The sequence below is a fragment of the Mus musculus genome, chromosome 10, assembly GCF_000001635.26.
Source record: "Mus musculus strain C57BL/6J chromosome 10, GRCm38.p6 C57BL/6J".
Lineage (NCBI taxonomy): Eukaryota > Metazoa > Chordata > Mammalia > Rodentia > Muridae > Mus > Mus musculus.
Window position 1 is genome coordinate 127,721,887 of NC_000076.6, and position 10,334 is coordinate 127,732,220.

Sequence of the window (10,334 nt, forward strand, 5' to 3'; positions counted from 1 at the left end):
TCACGCTGGTGGGGAGACCTGATTAACTATCCTTCCTGCCTGCAGATTAATCTCTCTCTAGCCCCAGGCCCAAGCCCCAGGCTTGGTGTACCCTGCTCTGGGCTGCAAAGGGCCCTGAGCTAGAGCCTGTCCTGAGGGGGCTGGGTCTGGAGGAGGGGCAGCTCAGGCTCTGTCTAGCCTCCCACTCCCCAGATGACAACTCCAACCTTGACTTCTCGGAACCAGAAGATCTTGTCTGGCGGGGAGCGGGTGGTGACCCGCGCCCGATCGCCCCCGCTCCGCCTCGGCTCCCTCCGGCTCCCAGGGCCCAAATTGTCGTCACTCTCCCAGTGAAGTGTCTGGTCATTTTCAGAAGCAATTTCAGGAGAAAATGCAGCTGCTGCTCCCCGTCCTGCTTTTCTTTTCCCAGAGCTGAGGGAGCTGCTAGCTCCCTGGGTGGGGGTAGGGATGGGGAGGGCTGAGGAGGTTCTGAGCCTCCATTCTTCCTCCCCGGTGACAGTGGGGTGGGCTCAGCACCCTGTCCTGCCTCCCCTGCCTCCTCTCTGCTTTCTTCTGGAGCCCTGGGTCCATTCTCCCTATGAAAAGGGCTGGAGTTGACTTTTTCCCCTGCTGGGATCAGAGTTCTGCAACTGGCCCCACCCCAGTCTTCTATCTCAGCACATCCAGCCCTCTCAATGTAGGTTGCTTCAGCCTCAGCAGGCCGAGCATCCTGGACCACCCTGACACCCCCCCCCTCCCCCGGCCGCTGAGAAGCCATCCTAGGGGCCTTTGCAGCTCCAACACAGTCCAGGCTCAGTTTCCATTTCCTGCCCTCAGGGCCTCTTCCTAGGTCTTGATGGAGGTACTGGTTGGTCCTTCTCTGTCACATGTGGCTCAGGTACCAAGGGGGTCCACAGCAGAGCACCTGGTGGACAGGCACAGGATGATCATCTAGCGCACATGAGCCCTAGAGAGTGGCTGTCTAACCTGTCCCAGCTCTGGACAAGTGGACACACCTACAGTGTGGCCAGGGAATAGGGGTGTCTACCGTTAAGGACCCCGACTTTATGTACTGTCTTCTCTATGGTGACAGCATCTGAGATGTGCCTCCAGCAGAGAAATGTAAAGAGAAAAAAGAACTCCTGGGTGCTTTATGGCTGCAATAGCATGTCGTTTGCATATGATTTGTGGGGAGAAAACAAAAAACAAAAACAAAAAAAAACCCTGAAGCTGCCTGCTCCAGCTCTCTCCAGCCTTCCTCCTCCATCACTGCTAGCTTGGGTGGCATCCACTCTTTCAAGTCTTCACTAATCCCAGAGATCAAGAGGTGATCAGCTCCCCCCAGCCTTGACTCCTGCCATCCTCTGTGAGCTCCAGCATCATCAAAGGACATTATTCATGGTGGACCTTTGCTGAAGCCCTGCTTCCCTGATGTCAGGGCTCTGGGATAGGGATGGCTGTGTTGGGGGGAGGGGGAGGGGACACGCTGACAGAGCTGGGGCCACCAGGTGTTTGGTCCTCAGCTTTTGGACTCACATCTGCTCTTACATAGCCAACTCCTTTGGCCTTCCCAGCTTGATCTTCTGTGCCCAGGTTGGCGAGGACAAAAGTGGGGAGGAGGGAGCAATTTAGGGTTGGATTAGAAACAGTTCTCTATTGGAACATGCCACGCAATTCGAATGTAAACGGCTCCCACTTCTATTCTCCTCAGCAAATATCCACAACACTGGGTGCTGGCCCCTGTTCTTTGCCCACACTGTCCTGCAATTAACTGAGTAATGAGAAACTTTTAATGAGGCCCCATTAGCCTCTCATATCATAAAGAGACCTTGATACCCAGCTGCTGCCCACATTCTGGGGTGAACATGAGGCCCTGTGTAGCCAGCGTGACTTTATCACTATGACCCAAGTCCCAGGGTGTGTAGAGTGGAGAAAGGACTTCAAGACCCAATAAGCAATTCAGATGCTCATGTTTGGGGTGGAAATTTAAAAAAAAAAAAAATCAAAACCAAAAACAAAATCCAAAAGCCTTGGCTCTAGCTTCCAATCTCATACATTTTTATTGAGCATCTATCTATGATATGCCAAACACTGCGGGATGAGGGGTTCAGTAGCAGACAAAATTCTTGTCCCTGCAATGCTTAGCCAGTTGGTGCATTTGACAGAGACAGTGAGTAAAGTATCAGTAGGAGGGGCATGGGGGGGGTAGCAATTTTAAATGGGGTGATTAGAGGAGGAGCTTACAGTAAATGGGGGCACACACTGCACTCTCCTTGTCCCAGTGTAAAAGGGTTTCCAAATCTCTGAGACTCAAAAAGATGGCTCTCTGTGCCCTCTACAGAGACACTGCTCCCTCAAAAGTCAACATACCATGGAGTAAGAGCAGTGACAGATTTAGAGTAAGGAGGGCCCAGATCATGGCTCTTCACTAGCTAGTAGCTCTGTATACTGGAGCGTATTGCCAAACCTCCCAGCCTCAGTTTCCTAATCAGAGAAATGGGTATATTTTTATTTCTATTGTGGAGGTGAGAATCAAAGCCTGCTTCATATCTAAGCTCCTGGTGAGTATCTAAACCCCAGGGCCAGCTCCCAGCTGCTGCTGTGCGAGTGCATGACTGGCCCTCTCTGAGTTCCAATTCGGATGCTGGCTCTTTCTCCTTCCTTCAGTCTCTCTCTCTCTCCTGGGCTAAGAAACCTGGAGAAAGCCCCTTCATCTGTGTGGGATGTAAAGGAGGGCTGGAAGGGTCAAAAAAGATGCCCGAGCTTTGAGGGGAAAAGGAAGCAATCAAGAGACGAGGTTGCAAAGCAGAGCAAGGTGAGAGAGAGGTGGGCAGGATGGGCAGGGTTTGTTCTTTCTCTCAGACGGAACTCCAGCACGAGGCAGCTGAGGCAGCTCAGTCAGGAAGAAGGGTGGGGGTGGCAGGGCAGACCACAGCACTGGTGGGATGGTGGGGGGGGGTAGGGAGGTCTCAGTGCAGAAGACTACATCTCCCTCAGGGTGAGGACCAGGAGACAGAAGAGCTTCCACTGGGAGAAGAGCAGAGGAAGCCAGCTTCACCCCCAGTCTTCAGGTCTTGGTGGTGGCAAGGATGGAGACACTTGACTGAGCTGTTCCCGGCTGGTAGTCAACAATGAGGTTTAAAGGGAGAGGGGCTGATGAGTTATTGGCAAGGGGTTCAGGAGAAACACCTATTGAGCTAGACCTGGCATGTGACTTTCTGAGAAATCACAGGTTACAGCATTTCTTAGAGTGCCTGCCTTGGCTGCCTCTGGAAAGTGGGCTGCTGGACAACCTCAGCTTACTGCTGGGCCTGGTGTGTGTGTGTGTGTGTGTGTGTGTGTGTGTGTGTGCATGCGCGCGTGTCTGGGTATGTGACTGCAGCCTGCATTTTCTCCCCTACCAGCCTTCCTCCTCCCCTCCAGCCACCCTGGGATTGGTGACTCTCAGCCCCTCCCCTTGACTCCCCCAAACCCTCCCAGAACCTTTATCAGGGAGCTGGGACTGGTTTCTGCCACCTTCCAGAGCCCCTGCACTCTTGTCTCTGTCTCTGCAGCAGCATCAGCCAGCTCCCTGATCCTGTCAGCTATCCAGCTCCACAGGTAGGTTCAGGGAGGACATTGCGGTAGCCTGAAGCTGGCACCAAAGATGAGGGGTGTGAGTTATGAGGGGACAAAAGGGACAGTAGCCTCTGATGGGCAAGCAGGGCACCAGAAAGGAGATCAGGAAATGCCTGGCAGGGTGGGAGCTGTTAATGCTTGGCATCTGGTGCCAGAATCAAGACTGATTCTGACAGGTCAGAAAGTTTCTGTATAAGTCTTGGGTTATGTAGTGCTGTAGAACAGTATTGGGGCTCTTCCAAAGCTAAAGAAACCGTGTATATCCTGTAAGTCTACCATCCTCAAGACCTGGAGATCCCAGCACCACACCATTGCACATTGTTGGGGCAGATCCCAGGGAGATGTTTAATGGGGGAACTGGGAAGCTGAGCCAAAATGATGTACCTCCTTCTCAGAGACGCATCCATCCAACGCTCTTGAGATCAGGGCTCAGATAGGGGAGTCGGGGCTAGAAAGCCATGGTGGAAGCTGGCTGCTGGTCGGGAAGGCCTCCTGTGTTTCCTCAAGCTGCCTTCCCTCCTCCTCAGCTTTGTCCTTCAGGCACCATGAGGAGCGCCATGCTGTTTGCGGCTGTCCTCGCCCTCAGCTTGGCTTGGACCTTCGGGGCTGTGTGTGAGGAGCCACAGGGGCAGGGAGGGAGGCTCAGTAAGGTAAGATGTCCCCTGACAGAGTCCAGTATCTCCGGAGACTCAGGGTTCTGTCTGTCTGGATAGCTGGAGGATAGAATGTGGACTGGTAGGGTTGGGCATCTCATCTCTAACTTTCTCTGTATCTCTGGTCCTCTCCTGTGTCCATCTTGTCTCCAGGGTATACCTCTGTGTCTTGGATATCTGGTAAATAAAGTGTATCCTAAAGAATGTTGTTCAGCATTATATGGGCTGAGCAGTTTGCACTCTCTCTCTCCATATATATATATATATATATATATATATATATATATATATATATGCTATCAGTTACACATGTTCCTTAATTTCCAAGATGCAGACCCCCCTTACCCACCTCTTGCAATCTCAGGTGTGTCCAGGATCCCAACCCTTCTTCCCCTTCTCCCCTCTCCCCTGCCTACTTCTAGCCTCTGCTTAGTCAGACTAGTAAAACAGAGATCCAAAACCAAGCTGGGTTGAGCTGGGATTTCCAAAGTTCCTCTAAGAAAAAGAATAGGCCTTGTCAGGTCGGTGTAGGGGAGCGCAGGGAGGAAGTCTTCTCGGGGTTTTGAGTTGACAGCAGTTACATGGGTACAAATGCTTTTAAGATGATTACAGGTGGGACTTATTACGCATTCAGTGTGTGAATCCTCACTGCCTCTCTAGTGCCAGTCTGCTTAGCATCTCATTACAGGAGGGGAGCTGAGCATTTGAACAATTTGGAAAAAGTGGCTTCTGGGAAGCTATGTGCTGGGCAGAGAGAGGGTGGGCGCTCATACACACACACACACACACACACACACACACACACACACACACACACACACACGAGAACGTGAGCACACATGTGCTCGCCAGAGCAGCTGTGCAAGTGGCAACACTTACACCAGATCCCCCCCAAAACCCCAGTGCTCAGGAAGTGTCAGATACAGCCTCGACCCTGTGCAGGCAGAGTGGTAAGACTGCCTGGGTTCTTCACAGACAAACTTGCCTCAGTGCCTCGGGCAACAAGAAAACCCCTCTGCCTCTCTTGGTCAACAAAAGAGACCATCTCTCTCCCCAAGGTCTGGGAGGATGAGGTTGCTGGGTGGTAAATATGCGTGTGTGGGTACCTGAGAGACTTGTCTGGGGTGTATGCTGGCATACACAGCAGCCCAAGGATGCTAGGACTCCAGAGAGGGGCACAGCTGAGGTCCAGACAAGCATCCCCCAACTCAGTCAGCATCAGCACTTCTCTGGGCTCTAGTTAATGGTGTGCATATCCTGCTGTGCCCGAGTTGCTAGAAAAAAAATCATGAGGATAACACAGTGGTCTTACAGGACAGCAGCTCTGGAATCTGAAATTCTTGATCCAGGGTGGGAAGGGGAGAGAAAACAAACATGAGAAGCAGAAAGCCGTGCAGAAGAGCAAAGGACTCTCATGTTTGCACGTGAGCCCTGGCTTCCCAACACCATCCGACGCCACCCGACCTCAGGACCAAGTCACAGATTAGAGGACACCTGCTAAGTGTGTTGAGCCTTTCTTGGGTGTGACAAGTTCACGGCTCACTCGATGGACTAACCGTGTCTGTGAGCACGCTGGTTTTGAACTTGTGACTTTGTCGCTGAGAGCTGGCAGAAATGGGCGGGGGAAGAGGGGGAGTTCCGGGAGACAATCACCCTTGACCTTGGGAAATAGCGTGGTCAACATCTCAGAAAGTCAGTTCTAGGCAATCAGGCCAACAGGCCAGCCACTCGGAAGCCTCCACGTGGCTCCAAGCTTCACCACGGGGTCACACTCAGATTAGGTCCTTTCTGGGAGGTCTCAGGTAAGACTGGATTTCTACATGGTCCCAGTACTGCTGGCTGCTGCTGCTGGCCCATGTGCCACACTTCATGCACCCATTTCTCTTCAAGGGTAAGTCAGAGGAAATCCTGAAGGAAATAGGGTGTTGGATTCAGCTGTGGTGGGCTTGGGGTAAGGCTGTTTTGTGCAGGAAGAGAGCAAGTGGGTGGGGTGTGGATCTCATCCCTCAGCTCTCTGCTCCTCTCCCCTACAAGGACTCTGATCTCTATCAGCTGCCTCCGTCCCTGCTTCGGAGACTCTACGACAGCCGCCCTGTCTCTCTGGAAGGATTGCTGAAAGTGCTGAGCAAGGCTAGCGTGGGTAGGACGAGGCTCTGGGGAGGGAAGGGGCAAGGGGCCGGCGTTCTGAAGATTAGATTGGCCTGGGCAACCCCTTCGTGGGGAGGGAGGTGGGGGTGTCCTTGATAGTGGGGACAGTGATTTGAATTCCTCTCTGTTTCTGTTTTACACACCTGTGCCTGCCTTCAACAGGACCAAAGGAGACATCACTTCCACAGAAACGTGAGCAGCTTCTTCCCCATCTGTGCTGACCATGTGTTCAAAGTTCCACTGGCATGGGTGGGGCCGATGGGCAATTTTGGCCGGTCTCATCCCAGCTGGCGCAGACACTATGCCAGCTGCAGTTGCTTAGCCAGCCTTTCTCAGTGGGAGATGGCAGGAAAAACAGGGGAAAAGCAGGTGTGGGGGCATGGGAGACCGTCCCGCACTGGCTGTCTTGTCTGGTCACTAGGAACTAAGAGGCTCTCCTGGTAGCAAGGATGCTAAGCCAGCACCTGCTGTGGTAGGGAAGGAATGAAATGTGTGTGTATTGCATGCATGCATGCGTGCGTGTGTGTGTGGAGGGGGGAGGGGTGAAGAGAGAAGATGGGCAGAGAGAACAGACCTGCTAGCTGTGGAGTTCAGGCTCCTTACCAGATAAAGAAGAGCCAGATACCACGGCACGTTTGTAATTCCAGAACTGAGGAGGTTAACGAGGAATGGAGAATGCAAGGCTAGCCTGGGCTACATGGCAAGTTCCAGGGCAGTGTAGCCTACATAGACCTGCTTTAGATGGGGGCCAGAATTGGTGATAGGAAACCAATATTCCAGTCTCAGAAGTCTTGACATGTTTGTTGACAACCCTGGCCTTTTCTTTCAGGTGACATGCACGACTTCTTTGTGGGACTTATGGGCAAGAGGAACAGCCAACCAGGTAGGGTACACCCAGAGGAGGGTCTGGGTACTGCTTAAGGATATGTCAGAAGTACCTCCCAGTTTGTCAGCAGAAAGGAAATGAGCAGTTGTACTATCTATGACCCTTTCTTTCTCAGTCAGCTCAGATCTGCAGTCATCAGGATCAGCCCCTTCCCTGAGCACAGAGTAGGACAGCCTGGCTCGGTTGAGAGAGGGACAGAATGTGCCTCCCCCACATTCTCTCAGCTCTGTTCTTCAGAGCTGTCTGTCATAGCCGGCCCTGATTCAGGAGAATCCTTCCTAACTGTACCAATTACTTCACCCCAGACACTCCCACCGACGTGGTTGAAGAGAACACCCCCAGCTTTGGCATCCTCAAATAATCCCCCAGTACAGAAAAGGTAAATACTATTGGCTGGAGGGGGACGGGCAGGGGAGAGGGAGTTGTTCGATATGGTTCTCAGAGATGCTACCAATGCACACACCTTTGCCCCAAAACACAGATACGTGGACAGGGCCTGGTACACCAAGCGTCAGGCACAATGACTGCTAGACATACACATGCTGTAATTATCCCTACTGCATTCTGTCATCTCTTTCTGCGGTGTCATGGACTCTGATGATTACTGAGCAGAGTGAGTGGTAGGAAACGGAGAGGAAACTGTGGGACTTGTCCAGTGCTCCGCGTTGCTTTGGACACTGCCTTCTTGTGATCCACACAAAAGACGGAGAGATGGTCTGTCATTCGCTATAGGTCTGATTATTCACAGATGAAGTGTTTGCCTCCCAAGTAGGTTGAACGGTGCTGAGATATAAACTGCTCAGGATGCTGTCAGGTACACTTGCAATTTAGGAAAGAGATTCGGGGATGCTAAAAGTCTGTGGCAACAGCCAGGAACCACATCTCAGCCCCTTAGAGCAGCAGGATGTATTAGAACATAATCTAAACTCAGCCCTAAACCTGCTTTTCTCTATCTGTGTCTCCTTGGCCAAGTGACTTAATGCTGTGCCTTAGTTTCCCCATCTGAACTATAAGTGGGGTGATAAAGTCTCCCAGGGTTGTGGTTTTATAGACAAAGCCTTTACAATGGCTCCCAGCACACTGAGCGCCCTCTATATTATGGCTCTTCCGGTCTGGGAGCTGGGTATTGGAGAGGGAGGGTAGTGAATGCCCTTATGTGTCCCCTGGCTGGCTTTTATCTGACTGTCAAAAGCCATCTAGGTCAGACCTCAGGACTGAGTGGGCCGAGAGATTCCTCACTTGTCCACCAGTGTGAACGTTCCTCGGGGAAGTCTAGTCAAAACACAGAGCTTCTGCCTTAACACCATCTACCCACACACAGAAACGGTGGCTCAGCTGATGCCTTCATTTTTGCCTGTTTCTGAAGAGAAGGAAGGCAAGGAGGGAGCAAGGATCTGGGAGTCTCTGCCACCCTGCACGGCCTCCTGCTTCTCTCTTCACTCTGGGAATCCAGTCACAGCCCCAGGGTGGCCAGTCAGGGACCCAAGAAGCTGACTCTGATAACACCTGTTCATGACTCCCCAGGACCAGGGTCTGGTCCCTTTTGCTGTTGGGCGAGAGGGCGTAAGGGGTTGTAATAACTGTAACTAGCTGATTACACGGTGCACACCATATCATTTTGCTCTCATTAGATGGCTATTTCAGTCCTGCGATGGCCAGATAATTATGCTGGTAGCTATATCTGTGTGATATACTCTCCTCCAGCGTTATGCACTGGCTGTAAAGATAATTACAGTGCGATTTTGCCATAGTATTTCATACAAATGGTAAAAGCAAGTGCATTGTGGAAATCTCCTTTTAATATTTGCCGGCGGATCCAAGCACTTTCAGAGGGATTGCAGTAATTGCAGCTTTCCTAATCTCACTAACAACGGTGTTCTAAGCCTGTTAGGTGCCTCACTGACAGGGTGTAGAGTCCCCGGGGGCTAGCATTTAAAGGTGATTAGGGGAAGTGGATCAACACAGATGACTGCATCAATTTATTTCATTCACGTGAAGCTGTTGGAAATAGAAGCCATTCAGAGGCTGCCTTCGAAGACCGAAGACCGGGGGCTGGGTTAAGTAGGGGAGGACCGGTCACTGTGGGTGGGCTGTGTCAGCCTCCTGGGAGTGCTGGGTGAAATAAACTGGTCACTTCATCTTTCTGTGTGTGCTCCACAGGGAGACAGACAGACACAGTGTTTAGCACATGGGGAAAGAGTCAAGCACCCATAGCCAGCAGTTAGTTCTCCAGCCCAAAAGGGTACAGGGACAACTGAGAGTTAGGTGTGCTCTTTCCCGAAGCTGGCCAGCCCTTGTCCCCTCAGTGGGTGGGACAGTGGGTGTTTTGTAGGACAACGACGTGATTTAAAGTTTTATTTATTTATCTTTGCCTTTAGCACTCTACCCCTGGACCCCGGATTGCATCATAAAGCAGTGCCTGCTCCTGCTTCCTCTTCTCCTCCCCTGCCTGTAAGGTCCTCCTGTTGGCTCCCTTCCCTACTCTGCATAGAAGCTGCATATGAACAGCCTCAACCCCATAGCAATTATGGTTTCTGTAGTGTCCTGCATTAAAAATGCTATCTCTCTTCGTCAACAATAAAGGGTTTTTACAAAGGAGTGACTGATGCAATAGGCTGGTTGATGAACGAGTGGGCTTTTCCATAAATACATACATGCAAAAAAAAAAAAAAAAAGATGATACAGGGCCTGGAAGGTGGTTCAGCAGGTAAAGGGGCTTGCTGCACAGGTCTGAAGGCCTGAGTTCAATCCCTGGATCCCTCACAGGAGGAGAGATTGTTCTCTGGACCCCACATGTGTGCCATTGCAGGAGCCACTTTTCTTACACACCACATACATGCACATGCATGCACACACACACACACATATGCACACCAATTTAAACAAAACCCTACATATGGTATTTAAGTAGACACACTTTCATTTTGGAGACATAATAACTGTTCTACGAGAGCCCTAAATAATTCTTCATACAATTAACAACTGATTTGGTGACTAAAAAAGAACAGATATACACTAGTGTGGTGGTGTACACCTGGAATCTCAGCACT

The 10,334-nt window shown here is 51.3% G+C and overlaps 1 protein-coding gene across 2 annotated transcripts; it reads left to right on the plus strand.

Annotated features, from left to right (window-relative positions):
- Positions 1–2,591: 2,591 nt before the first annotated feature.
- On the plus strand, positions 2,592–9,882 carry Tac2 (tachykinin 2). Of its 2 annotated transcripts, NM_001199971.1 has the most exons (8): positions 2,592–2,794; positions 3,537–3,579; positions 4,125–4,247; positions 6,285–6,390; positions 6,561–6,590; positions 7,228–7,281; positions 7,590–7,663; positions 9,663–9,882. In NM_001199971.1, the coding sequence occupies exons 3-7, from the start codon at positions 4,143–4,145 to the stop codon at positions 7,643–7,645; spliced, it is 351 nt and encodes a 116-aa protein (NP_001186900.1). In that variant the 5' UTR covers positions 2,592–2,794; positions 3,537–3,579; positions 4,125–4,142; the 3' UTR covers positions 7,646–7,663; positions 9,663–9,882. The 2 variants fall into 2 exon arrangements, with proteins under 2 accessions (NP_001186900.1, NP_033338.2); NM_009312.2 differs by lacking the exon at positions 2,592–2,794 and having other exon boundaries at positions 3,506–3,579.
- The last annotated feature ends 452 nt before the right edge of the window (positions 9,883–10,334 follow it).

Coding starts and splice junctions, on each gene's coding strand:
- Tac2 (NM_001199971.1), top strand. CDS start 4,143: ATGAGGAGCGCCATGCTGTTTGCGGCTGTCCTCGCCCTCAGCTTGGCT. Junction 4,248..6,284: donor AGGGAGGGAGGCTCAGTAAG/GTAAGATGTCCC, acceptor CTCCCCTACAAG/GACTCTGATCTCTATCAGCT. Junction 7,282..7,589: donor CAAGAGGAACAGCCAACCAG/GTAGGGTACACC, acceptor ACTTCACCCCAG/ACACTCCCACCGACGTGGTT.